The sequence below is a fragment of the Glossina fuscipes genome, unplaced genomic scaffold (genome assembly GCF_014805625.2).
Source record: "Glossina fuscipes isolate IAEA_lab_2018 unplaced genomic scaffold, Yale_Gfus_2 0, whole genome shotgun sequence".
NCBI classification, from domain to species: domain Eukaryota; kingdom Metazoa; phylum Arthropoda; class Insecta; order Diptera; family Glossinidae; genus Glossina; species Glossina fuscipes.
Genome location: NW_023998414.1, coordinates 13,724,658 through 13,747,019, shown reverse-complemented (window position 1 = coordinate 13,747,019; position 22,362 = coordinate 13,724,658). Strand labels below are relative to the sequence as shown.

General features: G+C 33.1%; 2 protein-coding genes across 5 annotated transcripts; one reads left to right on the top strand and one right to left on the bottom strand.

The window, feature by feature from the left end:
* Nucleotides 1–2,041: 2,041 nt before the first annotated feature.
* LOC119644033 lies at nt 2,042–4,165 on the bottom strand. Its single transcript, XM_038043566.1, has 2 exons — nt 4,000–4,165; nt 2,042–2,419 (listed from the first exon to the last, which is right to left on the bottom strand). The coding sequence occupies exons 1-2, from the start codon at nt 4,079–4,081 to the stop codon at nt 2,184–2,186; spliced, it is 318 nt and encodes a 105-aa protein (XP_037899494.1). The 5' UTR covers nt 4,082–4,165; the 3' UTR covers nt 2,042–2,183.
* Nucleotides 4,166–9,551: 5,386 nt separating this feature from the next.
* LOC119644641 (period circadian protein) lies at nt 9,552–22,323 on the top strand. Of its 4 annotated transcripts, none has more exons than XM_038044276.1 (13): nt 9,552–9,643; nt 13,637–13,899; nt 15,910–15,993; nt 16,062–16,237; nt 16,321–16,422; nt 17,603–17,694; nt 19,338–19,758; nt 19,822–20,178; nt 20,235–21,538; nt 21,626–21,757; nt 21,837–21,935; nt 22,016–22,147; nt 22,240–22,305. In XM_038044276.1, exons 2-13 carry the CDS (start codon nt 13,808–13,810, stop codon nt 22,303–22,305), a joined length of 3,057 nt encoding a protein of 1,018 aa, XP_037900204.1. In that variant the 5' UTR covers nt 9,552–9,643; nt 13,637–13,807. The 4 variants fall into 4 exon arrangements, with proteins under 4 accessions (XP_037900204.1, XP_037900206.1, XP_037900203.1 ...); XM_038044278.1 differs by lacking the exon at nt 9,552–9,643 and adding an exon at nt 9,924–9,961 and having other exon boundaries at nt 17,606–17,694; nt 22,240–22,323; XM_038044275.1 differs by lacking the exon at nt 9,552–9,643 and adding an exon at nt 9,924–9,961.
* The last annotated feature ends 39 nt before the right edge of the window (nt 22,324–22,362 follow it).

Below are 22,362 nucleotides of genomic sequence, written 5' to 3'. Positions count from 1 at the left end.
GTATTTAATGAAAAGAATTAGTACAACAACATCCATAAACTAAAACGAAACGAAACGAAACGAAAACAAATTATTTGCTTAGACCTGCGTACATAAGTAACGTTGTATGTTCATAAATGTTCCCTTAACAAAGCGAACCAATTCGAAAGCAAAGTGCGTATGCGTACGCTTATGTGTGCTCATACTTTGTGTATCATCTTCTAATGAAAAGAAAAACAACAATGGCAGTAGAAAGAAACAGAAATATAATTCGTTTAATATCTCGTTTTTATCGGATTATCAATAAGCTTTGCTCTAACTAGTGAAAGTAACAAGTCACACTCTATTGTTCTTCATTGTCTTCAACTTTTTTCATCGTAAGGCTTGTTGGTCCTAAGCATTGTGTTCGAAAATTCTTTACCTTTGCAATGAATGAATGCAACGGTAGGGAAGATGTAAAAGCAAAGCGATAGCACAATGAATGCATTCATCTCATGTATCATGCATTCAAATATCAATATCGAAATATGATTGATAATCACGTATATGAGAGTTGGCTTACGTTTTCGTTTTTCAAATAGTTTTGCTTCACATATGCGATAGCATTCAGGATTGTTTGATGACTTTCGTTTCTTTTTTGCTTCATGTACCCTACGATATCAGCCAAATTAGATGAAAGCAAAATAACTTAGTATGCGTTATTTAAAGTTGTATTAATAAAGTGTAATTTTCAATGCTTCATGATAAAAATTATTTCATTTCTTGACTCCAACTTTGTAGAGCAGTAAAGTCGAAATTTTAATCTGTGATGATGAAAATTAACCTGCAATAGTAATTTCATACCAACAAGCTTCGATCAATTCAAATTATAATTCTGAATCAATGAATATAATAATATGTGTGTGTTTATCATAGGCTCTTTCAAGTGATACATACGTCCGTACAAACCTAGAATCCCGAGAATTAGGATGAGAGGTAAGCTGAGGTAGCTGAAAATTAGCTTTCGCTTCTGTATTTGGGGCACTAATTACGTATCTTTTGGTTAACTGGCTCTCAATTGAATAGCGTACATTGAGAATGCATTGACTGAAAGTTATATTTGGTTTTCGTTATTCGAAATTTATTTCGAAAAAATAATGAGAAAATAAGGTATAAATTTGACGTTTGGTTGTTTGCAAAAACGTACAATGAATAACAAAATCACACAAACGTAAATAAAAACAAAATTATGCAAAATTATTGACGAAATAAAATGACGTGAATATTAAGTCCTTTCAACAAAAAAAAAAATATATATATATATAACGATTAAAAATCGCAAGTAATGAATTGCATTGCTTCCCGAACCGACGCGTATAGTTATACATATTATGCGGCATGCAATTACTTGAAATTCCAATCAGTTGTGGGTAGTAAGGTGCAGGCAATTTTGATTATAGCCACATAAGGTTTCCGCAGAGACGCAGGAAGAGCTCATGACTTGAAGAAAAGCAGTTAGTGAAGAAGTGCAAGATTAACTAATTATTTTTTAACTTCAAGAAAATGAACAATGTATAAGTAGTTCTTTGGCCATTTGTGTAAATTCTTTTCAGTAACCATTGGTACTTACAGGTCGATTAAGAAAGAACAAATGAAGGCAATATTCTCTAGTATCATGCGTCACCCAGATATAGGCGAAAACTTTAACTGAAGTATTGCCTGAGGATGTCAAACGCGGGATAGCTTGTTGAAACTAAGTTCAATTGCCTTACAAAACAAAAATGTGGCATAAAGGCGAGAAGTAAGTTTCGAAAAATTATGTTAACATCTTGTTTGCCTATGTTTCATTTTTATCTCTTTTTTCAGGTATGACCGGACGACAAATACAAACCGAAAAGCAAATTGAGTATCAATAATTTTTCTCAACGAAGTCCCGGTAGCGGGCCAATCGTGAAAGTTTTATTTATTGTAGACTAAGCGAGCCCAAATTTCGTTTTTGTATTCATTCATTATTTTCCGCCTGGAGCATGATATTTAATTTTTTTTTATTTTTATGTCTTATATATTTATATACATTAACGTATGAATTTACCTATAAATAATGTATACGTATGTAATGTGTAATGTTTTAAAATGAATTTTCTTCTCTTAATCGGCTTCTCAAGACAAAGTCCAACTTTTTAATTTTTACTAACGTGCATTTATTCCATATATTTTATATTACGCTACAATTCAATTTGAAGGTGCAGAAGATATGCCGGTTCTTGTTCAGCTGGCAGACCTGTAACAAAACGTCCATAAGATGCCGGAGCTGCAGAAGTTAAATTCTGAATTTCCAGCCTTTGCACCTTACATCCCATAACAAAGGCCGCGAAGGGCTGCTCAAATATTTGCAAATTTTTTCCAACCTTCCCTGGATCATATCTGCTTTTTCGCTCTTCTATTAAAACACGCCATCGACCTTGAAACATATAAAAAATTAATTTACATTTTGCAATTTAGAGTATTATTTAGAGTATATATATAGACATTAGAGTAAAAAGAAAGAAGCAAAAGAATTAATTGATTTACATTTTACAAATTTAAAGTTTTGTTTTAGTTCAGTTGTTTGTATTATTATTATTATTATTATTATTATCTTAAATAATTTAGCCAGGGAAATAAATTTTAAGGCTAAAGCCTACAAGCATTTAGGGCTGCAGGCCTTCTTGAAAAAACTATCCCGCCCGTGAGATTTGAACCGATGACCTATATATTGTTAGTCGAGATCCTACGCCTACTCGGCTACTCAAGCGGACAAGGTCAGTTGTTTGTAAGCAAACAATTTTGTTCATAGTTTATTTTATATTCAATTTTCAGCTGTGTTCTCTTATAAATGCAGCTCTGAACAACTACTATTAAAGCAAAGCGTCACCAGTTTCTGAGAGAGCGTTTCTAGCCACTCCCGTGCATAAATACAATTCGTCGAAAATCGAAAATGAAACCCAGTTTTAACACCACTTATAACTAGTATTTCTGCCCTGCAGCTGAATACCAAAACGAAAGCTATATTTTTCATAGATTATTATCCCCCAGATCTAAGTATGAGAAGTTAGTTTCTAACACGCGAATAAAAAAGAATAGCAATACAAAGTGCAATCGATGTTTAATGATCATCGATCATCGATGAACACCTTAATGTGTGTGTGATCGCACACTTTCGTTTATTATAAGAATTCAAAATATCTTCATCGTATCCATATAGCAATTTATTTGCGAACAGCGCCGTTCTTCAAAACGAATGAATAATTGGTTTCTTGTTCATTACTCATAAATTACAGAAGATAAATCGACAAATATTTGAATGTATTTCAATGCGTTTATAAGGCGCAAAAGCAAACTTCAAAAACCCCATAAAGTGTATAAAATCTTTGCCAATTTCAAATCCCGAATGCATCTTAGTATGTCCATTTGTCCGTCTGGCCAGCCGTGTAGTATCTGTGTTGAAGACTCTCCCATTCGCAAAACTGAGGATAACGCTTATAAAGTCGCAAAAGAATTTGAAAATTCTCGAAACTTTTCGACGCCCACATGTCTAATACAACAACATAAATTGTAGACACATTTGTTTACCGTGTTTCCGTGTTCTTTATTTCTTACTCATAAAGTACAACACATACATGATATAAAGTTTCATTTTTAGACTGACATTGGAAAACATCATCCCCGTGCATTCAATATTATCGAGTATGAAAATTAGGTTCTTTTCCTTTTTTTTTTTTTTTTTTTTCTTCTTTTTCTCGTCTGTTTTAGGACAACAGCGATGGACATAAGAGTTTCGATCACGATCGAATTTGTCTTTTCTATTCTTATTAGTTAGTATTTGTTAGTTTGAAATAATAATAAATGAGAGAAAATCTTTATATTTCATAAAAATGTAAATTAAATATAAAATCATATAAGATTTCTTATAACCTTCTTATTTACTCATTTATTTTTTGCTTTTTTCGCTTCTATTATTTATTATTTAAATTCGTTTCATAATATGAAACAATGATTTACCAATAGTTAGAAAGTTGCATAAAAGTTCCTTTTCTTTGTAATTATAAAATGAGAAATTGTTTTCATTCTCAATAGCTTGCATTCAAGTTTATTTTTAAATTGCAACCAAGGTATCTGGTATTTCTCTCTATAAAGGCATTCATAAAATGCCATTCAGCTGTGAAACCCTAGAATTTAGTTATGCAACTGCAGTCAGTCAGTAGAGATGTTTTTGAATGCGCAGCGTTCGGTCAACTGCAAAGTTAAATCTTAAATACACGTTAACACGTTTTTGTTACAAATCTCTTAGTCTGCCCACACACATTGAACATATGCTCAGGTAATGCATGAAAATAGGCGCACGAGTAAATGAGCACAAGTTTTTACATTTATTCATATAGTTCATTTATATTGTAAAGCGTATTGTACGCATAGAGGCAAAACAAAATGCTTCAATTTTGTCAATGATTATACACACACATATTTATATTATATTTCTATTTAAATTATTGTCACCTGGCAGTTGCTTACACTTTATAAGGCCTTTGTTATGTAAATTGGAAATATTATAAAAAAAAATTCTTTCTTTCTTACATTACGAGACTTCAAAGAAAATGAAAGGAAATTTATCGACCAAATAGTAGAATGAATTAAGGGTAATACACAGGCTCGCGTATTCGCTGCCACACACGTTTTATGCCCAAAGCAGTCGAAAAATTGCATGACATAGGCCAACTGATATGTCACCATCCTTAGCAACTTTTCTAATAGTGTTTCGATGATTCTCCATAACAATTTCCTTCAACGGGTTCATCGGTTGTCGTCGCGCTGGGACATCCTAGATGGACATTGTCATTAATATCATCTCGAATTTCTGTGAAGAGCTTATATATAAATAATTATATAGATTTTTCCCTTTTTTAACGGCATAGTCAACGTTTTAAGTGATTTCGAGCACTTCACGCAACAACACGAAAAATATTTCACATAAAATTTGATATAGATTTTTTAATCAATTTTTTTCTATGGCAAAAAATCGCCAAGCGCAGCGCACCGTACCCTTTATATTTGTCAAAAACAAACTAAAAATGCAACAAGTACGAAAATTATATTCGGTTACGACCGATCGATCACTTCCACATCACTAACTGATGAAAGATTGGAAAAAAAAAGTAAAAAAATATGAATTTTTATACTCTGTAATATTTGATGGGAGTGGCTGATTTTTTATATTTTTTGTAGAATAATTTTGTTAAAAAACAGGATTAGCAAAGATATTCTCAGTTTTGATTGCTTGGACCTGTGGACTTTGTAGGCTAACCTAAACCTGTTTGACTTGTTTTGATCATTTTCAAAGCCTTTTGCAAATTTTTAGACGATAGTTCCTTCTCTGCGAACGAGAGTACGGGGTTACATGACCAAATATATTCTGAATCTCTAACTGGCCAAGAATTTATAAAATTTTTGAAACTTGCTGATACGCGTTATAAACGTGTTCAAAAAAAAAACACAAACTTTTTTTGTGCAGATACTACTTAAATTTTTGTACATTTAACTGTTGCATGTTACGGGTAATGAGCAAAAGCCAATTTTTTATTCTTTTTGAAAAACAGAAGAGTTCTCAGTTTACGTAATACTGTAAACGTGTCCTTTGACCAATTTTCATTAGCGACTTGCATGCAAGAACTCAGAATGTTTCTGCCAATAGCTTACTTTTGCGGTCGGGAGAATGTTTAACGCTTACATTACACAAACGGCGAGAGACAGACAGACAGTCGCCGAGATAGCCATACTTCAAATTTGTAGAATTTGATGTTGATCAAGCATATATACACATTGTGGGCTGTCTGAAAATGTCTTCTTCTCATTGCAGACGTTTTGGCAAAACGAATATATTCCGGATTCATCGGTGATGGTCATCAAAATGATTGATCAACATGTCAACATGTGCTAGGTATATGTGTACGAAAACATAACGAAAAATAGAAAAAAATATATTCGAAAATCAAATGTAGGTGTGTATGTTTTAACACATTTCGTATACATTTTTACAATTATCCAGATAATGTATTAAATGTTATACATATTTAATCATATTATTTATATAATAAAAAATCTCGTAGTTACTATTGCGTATGAGTTACTTTAAAATAACATGAAATAATTGCTTTTAAAGTTAACATCAGCAAGGGATAAGCTAAGATTATAGTCGAATATAAATGTATGTGTGTTTATGTTATCAGAGTAGTATAATATTAGATAAACGAAAAAAAAAAAAAATATTGATTGATTGATTGATACATATTCAATTCATTTATTTGCGTATACCGCCGACGAGCACTAAGTAAAAAATATCGCTCGATAACTTTATCAAGTCTCGTATTTTGGAGAACAGCTTACACTTACAATTTGAGATTTAAACAATGCAACGATCAGTTTTGTATTGGACACACAATTATTTATTTATTTACATATGCAACTCACGTACCTAAATGCGTAAAATAATAGTCAAATTGAGCAGACGCTTAAAAATAAATCTTAAGCTAAGCTTAAGCATTAGAGCTAAGTTGAATAAAATAAACAACTCACAAACACACTCATGTATAAATAAATAATAAAAAAAGGGAAATAAGCAAAAGAAAGCAAGAAAAAGTATCTAAATCTCTAGCATAGCGAGATACTTGCAGCCAATGTAGATTCAAACTAGAAATGAACGAACCACTAAATCGATGCAAGCATACTAAAGATTGCCAACCGAAATTAATGAACATAATTACTTTAATTACGAATGATACGAAGCTTTGAAGACTAGAAGTGAATTTAGCTTCGTCGCAAGACAAGACACACTTAACTCACATCGAACTCTTTAAGCCATGTATTCCTATACAACTTGAGAGAGAGAGAAAGAAAAAAAGGGACAGATCGACGGATCATGACGCATATATTCATCATTTGGAATTTGGCAACTGGCTAAGAAGAGTTAATTTTTTTGATTGTATTTAAAGAACTGACTGACGACTTACTGTTGTTGTGACATCGTTTTAACTTTTTGAGAGCAACGTGAACGAAACGAAAAGCTCATGATTGTAGCTACATTAACTAAGCTTTAGTCAAAAGTCAAATTTCAAGAAGAACGCTTAGGATCATTTACACACACAAGTTAATCTCCCCTGATAAGATAGAGAAGTCCATAGCACCATTTATTAACTTAATTTAAAGAATCAAACCCATACATTTCTCCAGTGAAGGTAAGACTAAAAGAACCAATCAGCTTTCACAGAAAGGGAAGAAGACTAGCGAATCCCATTGCTAATATCTAAGAGCGTAAAGAATAGTAACTTTTGAACTGATTTTATTAAATCAAAGTAACATCTATAGTAATGAGACAACACGATCACGGCATATACAAGTATTGGTCTCATCAAGGTCATCTATAATCGTTTTGTTACATACGGGTCGTTCTTCATGTAATCGATACTATAGGCTTATCCATTTTGTGGTTCCGAAAATAAATGTGAATGGAGCATGCTTCTGACTGAGATTTGGATGAAATTTTATTTTTTTCAATTTTTTGTGGAATACAGCCGGGATTTTTTGAGATGATTTTCCATGAATTGTCTCCACACACTAATTCGGGCAATAGTCCGGTCATAACGTGACGGATTTTCATTTTCAGAACGTCAAAGATTTGAGGATTGTTCGTACTAACTCATTCCCTCGCGCAATCTGACAGAGCAAAGTCCAGTGATAAGGAATCGTACGATCTTGATAGTCGATTCATATCAGCAAAACGTGAAATTACATATCCGAGAAAACTTCTGATAGACAGATCTTGGGCACAACGTTACACTCACCTGATTAGTTAAATAAACTGCGCCTATCCATCTTCGTTAGGGTATTAAAGACAAGTGTATGATTTTTAGTAACTGTCTGCAATGTGTCCGACGAATGTGATGAGCCTGGAAGTCCTTGAGAACTTCCGTCTTGACTATGACAGTTTCGCCAAGCCCTTCGATACTGTATAGTCATAGTTTATTAATGGAAAAGTTAAACTCAATTTTGATTTCAAGTTAAATTTCGGTTCAATTCTTACTTAAAAAAATCATTATCAGTGTGTTAAAGCGGGACCGTTCCTGTTCGTTGTTCTGGTGTTTGGCAAGAGCCGATTTTGCCATTTTCGATAACCGAAAAACGTAGTTGCCTGAGATAACTGACACCTTAATGATATCCGAAGACAATTTATTTACTGTTTTGCATGGGAAAAATCTATTCGCAATGGGGACCACTTTTGACAACGGCGCATTGATGACTCAGAGCGTTGTTTAATGCTGCTTAAGTGAAATAATAAAAAGATTTTTTAAGCGTTATGTGAGAATAGATGAAACATAGATTCATTATTACACGCCAGAGTCACATTGCTAGTCAGTCGAGCGGACAGTAGACCGCTAAATGCCTTGCAAAGAATTCAAACTAACAACGTCACTTAAATCCGTCATTAATTGCAAGGTTCGTATTATCTAAAAATCGTATGAATTCGTCAATAGTGGCAGCGTCTATATATAATGCTACGGACTTATCGCTCGATGTGTATATGTACAACATGTGCATATATGTGAACGATGCCGGAATAGATTTGAAGAAGAAAAAATGTCTTATATAAAAATGTCTTATGTCTTATATAAAAATTGGCAAAATCTTAACCATAGTTGGAAACAGTTGGTAGCATTTAATTTAGACATAGATCTGATTGAAAGGTGATAAACCATTTCATCTCCATGTTATGCTACGAATATGTATATATGAAATACTTCCTTCATAATATGAAATAGTTTGATTTGCTATTTAAATGTATTATTCATTGTCGATAAACCTAAGTAATATATAAGCATGTAAGCATTAACCGAATGGCAATAGTAACGGAATATTTATTTAGGGGAGAGAGAATGTGAATGTGAGAAAAGAAAATTAAAAACCCACTTTATAGAATACAATTGTAAAGGTAACGTAACAAACTCACGTGTTATAGATGCGTGATTACAAACGAAACGACTGCCGCACGGTGATTCAAATACACATGTCAATGTGTACGAATCGCGTTTTTCTCTATTATACGATGAATGAATTGATGATTGAGAGCAAAGCCAAACGTAAAGTCTGACCACATTCTTTAATGCTTTCAAAATTGTATAGAATATGTAAACAACAACAGCCATGTATATATATATATATATATATATATATATATATATATATATAACTAAATAAATAAAAATAAATAAAAATATTACAAATACATGTTAATAAAAACGCAGCAACTGAACGTCGCAGCGAAGTGAACTATGGCTATGGAAGGTGAACAAGATTAAGAGACAAGCAGGTTAGCTATAGAGGAACGATGAAGCCCTGAATTTACTTTTTTCTGCTGTTTTTTTTTTTTTTTTTTTTTTTTTTTTTTTATTTAGTACAGCGACCGTAAATGCAGTACCGACGAAGCATGTGTGCACAAGTACGTGACCAATTTGAATCGCAATAAAAACGTTTTTGTTTGTTTTTGTACTTAAGCGCTGAGCAGACCATATACGCTAGGAAAATTGTTTAACTGTCAGTAGACATATGAAGTTCTTATAGTCAAGTCGCAATTCGTTCTCGATATTGTATGATAAGAGTAAGAAATAAAGTGAAATAAATTTTGAATAAAAACAAAAAAAATCAAAAAGAAATAAGAGAAATATTTCTTAAATAATTTGAGTAAAATATCTATCGAAAGTACTTTAACTAATTAAAAGTCATTCATAATATAATAAACAAAAAAAAAAAAAAAAAAAAAACAAAAAAAAAACAATGAATTAAAATCCAAAACAAAAAGTGAAAAGCGAAAAAGGATAAAAAAAAAAGTTGTTAAACTAGTTAAAAAGAATTATATAATAAATAAATTATTTACTTAATTATTCCATGACGGCAATGGAAAAACATTTAAAAGAATGTAAGAAAAAATATAATTGTAATTTCTTGTGTTTTTTTTTTATTTATTTATGAAACGTTGTTTTGTAGTAAAAAGCAAAAGTGTGATGAAGAAATTTATTTCAATATAAATAACAAAAATATTTTATTTTTAACTCTTTTAATCGGAAAAATTATAATTATTTATAGACTATTTTTTTTTTGGTTTTAATATTAACTTTGCATTATGCATTATTATGCCTTTCTTTCCAATTAAATGCCATGCTATGCCAGTGCGATATATAACATCCTAAGCAATTTATTTTACTTTGCACATTCAAAAGCTAAATGATTTCAATGATTGATCAAATGTAAGCTTCAACGTTTAATGTGCTAGATTTAACGTTCTTCATGTAACGTTTAGGAGGGTTGGGGCATGTGCGGGAGGGGGGAAAGTTAAATTAGCATCGATTAATCCGTAAAGTTAATGTATTAACAAAGTTAACCAAATATAATAAGACACATATTTATCTATGTGATGATAAAATTAAAAAATTAAAAAATTGACTAAAAAAAAAAAAAAACAAAAATCAGAATTTTTCTAAAAACATTCAACAAAAGCAAAACAAAATCTGAACATACCTGACAGAAATGAGCAGCAGTGATGCGACTACTTATACATTAAACATAAGTTGGGCCGATGCTTTCTCAACATTTGCATACCAACACGTTAGACCTTAATGTAGTCCCTCAAGTACTTAGTTAACGGGTCAAGCGTAAATTTCATAAAACGTTCGTTGCATTTTTCGTTAAATGCCTTAAATTTCATTACTTTACTTACTATCACAATTTACATATATATATATATATATATATATATATAGTAAGTGCATTAAAGTTGAATTTTCAAATTTCGATTCCTTTCACAATATTTTCTTAATAGATATTATTTTCTGCCCTAACTTTTCAGACTTTTTAAGGCATTCTCTACAAATTTTATAGGCTATGCGTTGCGTTTTTCGTTACAGTAGCATTTCGTGGTGTAAAAAAAACGTACTATGCTTTAAAAAGTTGGACGCCTGGCACGCCCATTAAAAAGCACATTTGAAATTTCGATTCCTTAACTAATATTTTTCGCTCTGCCACTATATGAAAAGGTTTCCCCAAAGCATACGCTGCAGTAAAATGAGAAAAAAAGAAAAAAAAAACCTTACTTTACTTAGAAAATAAAGATTTTTTTCTTTTTCTATGACTTGCCGTTAAGTCCTGATTTATTTAGAAGTCATGCAGTAAGTTTAATTTAATAAGTAAAATATATTGAATGCATTTATATTTGGATATATAAAATTTAGATTTGCTTACTTACTTAACACACACGTTAACGTTTATTTTAAAGTCAACAGCAAACGTGCGCGTTATCGCAACACTAGCTCTGTTACACAACGTTTTTATTTATTTCCAGAGCTGTATTGTGCGTGTGTGTGTGTGTTTGCGCACGTGAAAGTGACACATGCAGAATAAGAATTTCAGTATTTGTTATAAAAGCTTTTTTGCTTGAAATGTTTTTTTTTTTTTTGTTTTTGTTTTTCTTTTACTTTTGTTTTCTTTTCCCTTTCTATTACACTCAAAAAATATATTTTGTGTAATTCACTCTATGACTTGGTGAAACATCGTAGGAAATTCTTCACACTATATAAATAAATGTTTTTTTATTTTTTCTAATTTTTACTAACAACTAAACCGCAAAAAACATCAACATGAATTTTTTTCATGGCATACATAAATGTCCTCCTCTCTGAATGACTGTTAAAACTCAATACTGGAACCAATCAACTTTTTGCACAATTTTCCACATAAAACTGTTCTTATATCACCAACAACATGTATAATCGTGGCGAGTAAGGTCATTGAGAGATTGTGGTATTTATTGGATTAAGCCGATGTTGGAATAAAATGTCAAAGCAAAAAGTTCCATAAAATTGTATGACCATTTTTGAAGGTTAAACGATCATTGCACCATTCACTTAATAAATTGATTTGCTCACACAATGTATGGCGTACTGCAATGTTCTCCTACGAATACACATATCATCCAAGTCGAAATCATCTACTTTATGGTACAGCAAATCGATTATCACTTTTCTCTAGCGTTCACGATTTTCATAGTTAAAAATGGCATTTTTTAACCTACAAACCACGCCTACTAATTATTTTTGTACACCAAAGGGATAATAATCCTTAATTGTAAAATCATTTAACTAATAGGAGCTTGATCCACATCTGGGTCAGAAATGTGTTTTATATACGTCTACTTTCAGAACCAGGGATGACGCTACGCACGGACATATATAGAACACATATCGATCTAAAGATTTAATAAAAACTTTGCTACCTTTAGGGACACCCATGGCCATATAATTGCAGAAATTATTCTCTAAGCAAAGTCTTCAAGCGCTAGCATCTTATTAAAAACTCTACTGCACTTGAGATTTGAATTAACGGCCATTCACTTATTAACTGAGATTCCTTGCCTACTCGGCCCTCTTCAGTAAGTCTCAATTTTCACTTTCATTAATCCGGCCTCGCTTTTAGGCACATTCACAAGCGAACAAGGAATGCTTGTGAGACTAGATCGATTTTTCTCAGTAGTGGAACTACATCTTGTTTGTATGTCAAAACATTACGGCCTTTCACTCTACGAAAAAGCTAACCGCCTACCCCAGAAAGCAAACGGAGAACTTTTCCCGTATCATTATATCCCCAAAGAGGCATATATCTGCCGGTGAGCAACAAGTGAGGGAAGAGAGAGAAAGAGAGATAGCAATTGTCCAGTGAATGCGTTTACAATCGATTCACTGATTGAGCATTCCCGATAGCTACGACCGAGTATCCTCTACCTCTAATGCACTGAGTTTTGAACTCGCGAACACTGATGACAAAATAAAACATGCAAAGTTTATAATAAGTTATGTAAGGTTAAGAAAGATGGCAAAAATTCTTCAACTTCTAGTTACAGGGCACCACCTTGTGATAAAAGAGTATATTTTAGTTTCTGCGGATATATGCAACCAGCAGAAGAACTTAAGACAGATTCACTTTTTGTTGTACCAAACAAATCAGAATCACTTTTTGCATGTCTGTCCGTCCGTCTGTCGGCCCGTACTCCATGATATTCTGTCCCAAGGACGGACGCTATTAAAAATGATTCGGATCGGACCATACCTAAAACACATTATCGCTACCTGAATAACTGCAGGATGGTATAGATTTATTCATAGTGAGTCGTGGCTAACTATAGTTTTTTTACTGGCTTTTCAATTAAAATTTGCATTTCGGTCTAACAAGTGAAATATTTCTTGTTCACTATGCAAGCTACTTAATATTTTCTATTTACGTAAATAATTTTTAGCGAAAGAACTGCAAAGTATACTAATGTTTGAATCCCCTCTGCATATATGTATTTCAAATTGATTTTTTTTTTTTTTTTTTTTTTTTGTAACAAACAAAATTTGAAAATTTCTTCTAAACTTTTAAAAAATGTTTGAAAAGCGTGAATACCGTCTGGATGGCTTACTTAAAAGTGTTCCTTTTTGTTTTGTTTTACTTTTGCATACAAAACAACGCATTTTGAATAAATAAAAAATAAATTGTTGCGTAATTCAAGGTTCGTCGTTGTGTTTTATTATAAAATTCTTTTTTTTTAATTTTTTCTATATAGAATGAAAGTAAGATCGAAAATTATTCAACCAGGAATCCTTAAGAATATTTAACAAAAAAAAAAAAAACATTTGCATATTGCTTAGTATTATTGAAGCATTAACGTTAATTTTCATAAAAGAGAATCATTTCGGATACGTATCATAAAAATAAAAATTAAAATAAAGTAAAAATGGAAGGCGAATCTACGGAATCAACACATAATACTAAGGTCTCGGATTCAGCCTATTCGAACAGCTGCAGTAACAGTCAATCGCAAAGAAGGTAAGTAATAACTCAAAACATCCTATGGATACCTTATATCAAACTATTTGATATTATTATTATTATTATTATTATTAAGGAGAACGAGAAAATTATATTTGCCTCTAGTAAGAAGGATCTGTTTTGCATAAAGCTTTATATTTAGAAAATTTTTCAATAACTACGTTCTGGTCCCAAATGTGTAGCATATCTATATGCAGCCACCCATCTCCGCAGTCAGATGGCATCTGCATTGGTCCATCTTCGTTTAAAAAGCTTCACAAACCAGTAGTTTAATCGATAAATTCGAAACAGAATTAACGCTCTCAGCTCCTTTTTCATCTGCCCATGAAAGTTAATTTTTATTCAAAAAAAAAAAAAAAAAAAAAAAAAAAAAAAAAAAAATAGCCCTGAAGCTTGAGCAACGCCTTAATACAGGTTGCGAGTTGAACTGACAAAAAGCGATTTTACGTAACCTCAAAGGAAACAGACAAACGTAAATATTTTACGATAAACCCAGATCCAGATGTAGAAAGAGTATCACTTCTCCAAATAGTTTATCTATTTTGTTATGTATCTGTTAGTAGAAATTTTAGAAAAAAGCGAAAAAGTGAAGAAATACACCATAGTCGGCCTCGGTTTACCCTACACTTATATGGAAAGTAATCGGAAAAGTGGTCTCGTCCCAATTGCTTTCATCTTCATGAAAATATTTGAAAAATGGGCAGATATCATATGGACAGACGGACAGCTAAACTTAATTTGTTGCTCAATTGATCGATATAATGCAAAAAAGATCGGTTACAACGTTTTTTTTATGGCTATGCACATCTGCACAAACTTAACATACACTGTACCGCAACTGGTTTAACGTATAATAATTTAACTTTTTTTTTACTTTAACTAATTTGGAATAAACTATTGATTTAACGTAAGAAGTGTAGCTAAAGTCGATTGCAGTATTTTTTTAATTAAACGATTAAGACGATTAAGATATAGTACAAATATATTCCGTTATAGCGGCATATGAGTCATGGGTCTTCTTTCCTTCTTAGGTCTTATTTCAGTTTGGTCTAACGGACGCTATCTGGTTTTTACGAGTAGAAAAATAAAACTCCAAAAGAATCCTTTGATCGGTAAAAAAAACTACTTTTATTGCTTTAGTTCAAATTTCCTAATCCTATCTTATCAATAGATGGATGAAGAAGCATACATATGTAGTCCGCCACTATTTAAATCCATTTATATTCTTACACTATATTATTAATATAAATATATAAATATATATATATAACATATATTTATAACAATCCGCTCTATTTGCATAAGGCAGAGTTACACGTCCAAGACTTAAGTACACCTACTCTTTATTGACGTGAGTTTCTGACCCAAGTGACTGATAACTTCGTTAAGTTTCAAGTATTGAGATGAAGCACTAAAATTACAGCGTCTATGATGAGAATACGGAATCAAAGTCTCTCTCTGCGCTCGGCGTTCTACTCGATTAATCGTTGTTGATCAATCGCTACCACATTTCATTTTGTTTGTAAAATCGCCGGTAGACCAACCGTTGATCACGTAACAGTTTTAGAACATTTGCGTAAAGCTAGGTGCAAAAATAGGTTCAACCTTCATCTTCGGTATAATTGGAACATTGTGACCTAGCGATTGATTTCATTCCCTCCTGCTAACAGCTAATATTATTAAATCGCTTAATAGAAGAAAAGAGTCCAGAAATGATTAACAGGGAAGACATCGTCCATCATCGCAATTATGTCACGTATTACATACATCTTTAATAATCTGTACAAAAATAATGGTGAGACTATGGTCTTATGAGAAACCATATTTGATTTCGTATCATGTATTCATAGGGTAAGGGAAATGTGTTTCACTTCTCGTGAATAAATACATGAAATTGTAAGAAAATTTTTCTCTATAAAAATTTTAATAGTTTATCATAAATAACAACAAAAAAAGGAATAAAGGTAAAATGAATAAATCATTTTTTATTTACATATATATTTTCAGTGGCAGCTCAAAATCACGTCTTAGTGGCAGTCACTCTTCCGGCAGTAGTGGTTATGGTGGTAAACCTTCAACTCAAACTAGCAGGTTGAACGATATAAAAATTTTTTGGGAAGTTCACGATTTAATTCCATTTTCATTTGCATTTCATACAGTGAGATACATATCCCAAAACGTGGCAAAGATAAGGCACGCAAGAAGAAGAAGCTAAAATGTTCATCTTCGACGGTCGGAAATGTACTCGAAAGCGCACCCGAAGATGGTCCACAAGTACCAGAATCATGTCAACATGATAATGATGAACAATTATCACACAAAGATATTTCCATTGGTACGTTGGATGCATAAATGGAGGCAAACGGCGAAAGCTTTTCGAAATCGACAGTTATTTTGATTTTATTTGATTATTTTCAGCACAAACCTCTCGTCTGGATATAAAAGAGAATTTAGAGAAAGATACAAACGATAAAATATCTGAAAAGCCCTTACCATGCCCAACACCATCACCACAATTAGGTTAGTAATTAAATATTATCTGCATTTGGTTTGGCAGAAGAAAATTACGTTTTCGTCTATCATTCTCTCAGTTACTTTTCCACGTTTATCTATATCATATATGATAGACGATATGATATATATATATATATATATATGTATAAGTATATATGTCTATAAGGATATATGTAACAGTTGGAGGAGGGAAAAGGAGAAGAAAACATTTATTCAATAAGTGAGAAAGAAATATTTTAAAGCTATCTATCTGCCTCTCTCTATTATTTATTTTGGAAATTGGGATAAGTCATGTTTTCCCAAAAAAAAATGCAGGTAAGAATATTATAGTCGGGCAAAGACGACGATTAGATACCCTACACCACTTCGCCTAATACAGTTATTCGCTAGTTTTGGTAATAGTACAATAAAAGTTACACAAAGCCCACATATCGGAGTATGCCCCGAACATCACATCACATAACGTGATCAAAACTTAATAGCAAACTTAATTTACTTACTAAAAATTTTATTAGTTTTCAGTTGCCGTCATGTAAAACATGAAATGAAACTTTCTCCCCATATATAGGGGCGCGATAACCCCTACACACGCTAAGTTCTAAAAAATAGGGCTATGTGATGCAAATTTTTTACCCGGTAATTTTTCTGCTAAATTGCTAGCATTGAGTAATTTTCGTCATATAATATTAAAAAGTGAAAATTTTCTCATAGGAAATCTTATATAGAGTGAGGTCCAAGAAACAGACACATTTGGTTCAAACTTCGTCCACTTCATGTTTATGTCAAACGTCGAACGAACGCACCGACAAGCTTAGATCGTTTTAACAAAAGTTGGGTCTACCTTAAGTCCATCTAAGTGTTACTTGCATCCGCACTATATCCTGTATCATAAATGGTGTACCAAAAAATACAGTTAATCCTAACAACAACAACATTACAAGCGATTATTAAATCTCAATAACCGGTAGAAACAAAAAAAAAATTTTGCTTAAAAAAATGACTTAGCCCACTTTCAACCTAAACTGTTCATATGTAATAAATATATGAATGAATACAAGAATATTTAAATTTTCTCGAAATTTCTTTCTTGCCAACCTATTAAAATATATGCGTATATGTACATATGTTTTTTGTACTTCTAAATGTAATTATTTCTATATATATATATATACGTTAATGTATTCAGTAGCTATACAACAAGGTACAAAATCTGAGAAGACTTGTGAATCAGCTCCTGCCAAATTGGAAACCTCTACTAAACCAGAAAAAATTAAGGAGGTGAGCTCAGAGTAAAAGTGCAAGCAGTAAATATATAAAATTCATATAATCTCTTATCCAAAATCCCGCTAAACTTTACATTAAAACAATTTTTATTGCATATCCATCAAAGACTTATGCAGGTTATTCATTTCGTTATTCCCTTTGTAATATCTAAACTGCTTAGAATCTGTAAGGTATAATAGACATTAGACTACATATTATAACAAATGAAAGTAATTTCGGTTAATGCATGGATTTCATCAAATTATATTCAATAGCGTTTAATCTTACGATTCAATGCATTTCGCAAACTTTGAAGTGAAACGTAACCAGATGACTTCAAGTCAAGGCTGCATGGACATTGCGCTCGTTTCGCAATCAAACGCCATATGATCTTGCATAATCACTCTTATGTCCAATATATTCATTCATTACTTTCCAATAATAAGCGTTTTTCATTGATGATCGATCGTTTAGTAGGAATGGATTATCTGGTTATGCTGCTTCGAAGCAGTTCATGATCCCTTTTTTTTGCTATGCGGCTTGAGAGAGATGAGAAATTGGCAAGAATTCTAGTCATGAAAATCGTGTAAAACTCCAAAGAGATCTAAAAAATATTGAAATTTTCGCATACGAAGAAGTGTAAATCTTCTAAATCGGAAAGTATACAAATCGCTACGGATCAAGTTGAAGATCATGTGACAGTGTGCGTTCAAGTAATTAAATTTACGATAAATGCTGCAGTTCTTAGGCTCAGCCATTCGATATAACCCAGTAAAGATAAAGTGGATGATATTTTGGTAAATATCGAACTACAACATATTATGACGCTGCAGTCCAAGTGCCCTCGTATCCAACCTGAAAGATTACGAAGCATTCGATGAAGGCCACCTACAATAGGGCGCCAGGAGAAACTCTACAAATTTGTTAAATTGCAGCGAAAACAATTTGTAGGCGAACTTGACTTGAAGCGAAGATGACGAAACCATGCGTCATAGTCTGCATGGTCTACATTGTGCTAATATTTAATACATCTTGAAGAACCAGTCATATTTTCTTAACTACTTAGATTCCGTTTTTGTAAATAAAACGGTTGCAGTCCAAGTGCACGACTTTGTTTTTATATGAGTAAGTCAAGTGTAGTGGGTGGATATGCAAAGCTTCGTGTTAAGCCGAATATAATGTCGTTCTTGTATGTTTTTCAATTTTTTGTTTTTTTTTCAAAAAAAATTTTTTTTTTTTTTTTTTAAGATGACATTGTAGCCAGCGAATAATTTCAAATCTTTTCGACAACGCGTTTCGACTGCTTATCTATGGTCTTATGTTAACTCTTAGCTTAACGTTCGCAAAACTGCCGTCATATCTTATTTGGCAAGACGGGTATATATATATATATATATATATATATATAAATATACTTAAAAGACGTATACTGAAGGGTTAGGGCCCAAATTTCAAAATTGAAAGCGTCTTTATCAAATTCATGCAGCCAAAGGCTATGGGCCGGGCAAATACTCGCTGCTTTTAGCGTCGAGTCTATTATTTAATTTATTTTTCTGTTCAATCGTTCTTATGTCCTTCTCTCCTCTTTCATTTCTTTCCTAGTTGCCTTTATGGAATAACTTTTTCAAGTCAAGTTTTTTTTTTTCTTCCGTGATTAGGAAAGTTTTTGTTGCGTTATATCGATGCATGATGGTATCGTACTTTACACAACGCCCAGTATTACCGATGTACTTGGCTTTCCACGCGACATGTGGTTGGGTAGGTCATTTATTGATTTCGTTCATTCCAAGGATCGAGCGACCTTTGCCAGTCAAATAACTACGGGTATACCGATAGCCGAGTCGCGCAGTAGTATACCACGTGATGCTCGCAGTTCGTTCTGTGTTATGCTTCGTAGATATCGTGGCCTCAAATCAAATGGTTACGGTGTTCCTGGTCGACCGATTAGATACGAACCCTTTCGTTTGGCATTAACATTTCGTGAAGCGCCCGAAGAAGCAAGACCTGATAGCTATTTACCAGGTGGCGCAAATATGTTACTCGTTATATGCGCTACGCCCATAAAAACTTCGTATAAAGGTAATTTTTTTAACATAATTTCAACTTTAGTATGGCTTTGCGATTCACGATTTTCTCTTCCAGTCGCCGATGAAGTACTCTCGCACAAGCATCCAAAATTTTCCATACGTCATACAGCTACTGGTATTATATCGCATGTGGATAGTGCTGCAGTATCAGCCTTGGGCTATCTACCGCAAGATCTTATAGGACGTTCTATTTTAGATTTTTATCATCATGAAGATCTCATCGTTTTGAAACAAATCTACGAGACTGTCATGAAGAAAGGACAAAGGGCAGGAACTTCGTTCTGCAGCAAACCCTATCGTTACCTTATTCAGAACGGTTGTTACGTTTTATTGGATACAGAATGGACAAGTTTTGTTAATCCATGGTCCAGAAAATTGGAATTTGTTGTCGGACATCATCGTGTCTTTCAAGGTGACAAAAACCAATCACATTTACAAAATTGAACAATAAAGAAATTTTCTTTTTAGGTCCCAAACTTTGTAACGTGTTTGAATCTCCGGTAGCTAATAAACTCAAACTTTCAGAAGAAGCGCAGAGTCGTGTCGCACGAATTAAGGAAGATATTCTGAAATTGCTATCGGAAACCGTGTCACGACCCCTAGAGACGGTAAAACAAGAAGTTTCAAGACGTTGCCAGGCTTTAGCCTCCTATATGGAAACTTTAATGGATGAAGTATCACGTACTGATCTAAAACTAGATTTACCTAATGAAAATGAATTAACCGTTTCTGAAAGGGACTCAGTGATGTTAGGTGAGATTTCACCACATCACGAGTATTATGATAGCAAAAGTTCTTCGGAAACTCCGCCAAGTTATAATCAGCTTAATTACAATGAAAATTTGCAGCGTTTTTTTAGTAGCAAACATATGATGGCACCGATAGAGTATGATCCACTAAAAAATGAACCATCTTATAGTGCACCAGCTGAGGGCAGAAGTACTTTAAGTCCGGTGCAATGCTTTGAAGGCAGCGGTGGCAGCGGTTCTTCAGGAAATTTTACTTCGGGAAGTAATTTGCATATGGGCAGCGTTACTAACACCAGCAATACAGGAACAGGCACGTCCTCTGGAAGTGTACCATTAGTTACACTGACAGAATCATTATTAAATAAACATAATGATGAAATGGAGAAATTTATGCTGAAAAAGCATAGAGAAGCGCGTGGACGTAATGGAGAAAAAAATAAAAAGACCAATGAGAAATTATTAGAGTATAGCGGACCGGGGCATGGGATCAAAAGGGGAGGTTCGCATTCTTGGGAAGGCGACGCGAACAAACCCAAACAGCAGCACACTAATCATATGGAAATGCAAAGAGATTTCGTTGATCATAACAATTCGCCTAAAATGTTTGGTAATCTACAAACAACTTGGGGCACAACTTTACCTAGCCCATATAATAGTGGCTTATCCCGTGCTCGTAATATTAATCTATGGCCACCATTTTCTTTGGGCTTAACGACACCCGCTACACCCACTCCGCAAATAGTGTCCCAAAGTGGTTTTACGCCGCAGCATAGCATCTTTCCTACCATCTATTACATTCCCGCTACGGGAGCTGGTCCTGTTACCGCGAAACGAATTCCCACTGAATTGCCCAGTACCTCTACTCAAACATTACCCCTCCAGTACATGGCAAGCGTTGTTTATCCTCATCCATCATTCTTTTATACGCATCCCGCAGCGACTGCTATGATGTATCAGCCTCTTACCTTTTCAAATGTGGCAAACACAATAAATTTACCTCCGCAACAAACTGATTATAAAAGGGTATGTAAATCGGAAAATTCAAGGTTAAAATTATATAATAACGAGTTCATTTTTTTTTTTTTTTTTTTTTTTTTTTTTTATGAACAGTCACAAACTATGATGGTCGCGCCATCTACAACGAAAAATCAGCAAGGAGCTTTCCATTCGATAACGCCGTCCCATTTGCAGCGTCCCTCGTCACAAGCCACATCAGTAAAAGCAGAGCCTGGCTCAAATATGGTAAGTTGCAGGAAAACGTTGCAATTGTCATGGCTTCTATGCTATCGTAATATGTTTTTATATTCAATTTTATACTTAGGCGCCATCTGATTCATCCAAAAAAGGTATTGCTGACTCGCCCATAGCTTCTGTCATGGGTGACTATGTGTCAGAGCAACACAACTCAAATAGTTTAAAAGTAAACTATTTCTATAATAATGTCTTTCAAAGCGAAGTTAACTTTTTTCTTTTTTTCTTTTCGAAATCATTCATTAATAGCCAAAAAGTGACAGTAACGGTAATAGCGATGACATGGACGGATCTAGTTTCTCATCGTTTTATTCGTCATTTATTAAGACTACCGACAGTTCAGATAGCCCCCAAGAAAATGACAATAAGGACTCGAATCAAGTAATTAAAGAAAAAAAATAAATAAATAATACTATGTTTACTATGATATTTCATATTTATTTAACTAATTATTGTTTTTACATTTTCTCAAGGTACAAAGCAAACAAAAGCACATGCAAAATGCCGAAGAAGATCAAACACAGCACGGAGATGGTTAAAAGATCAATGTTTATATATATACATGTTTATATATATAAAATTTTTAAAAACAGTTT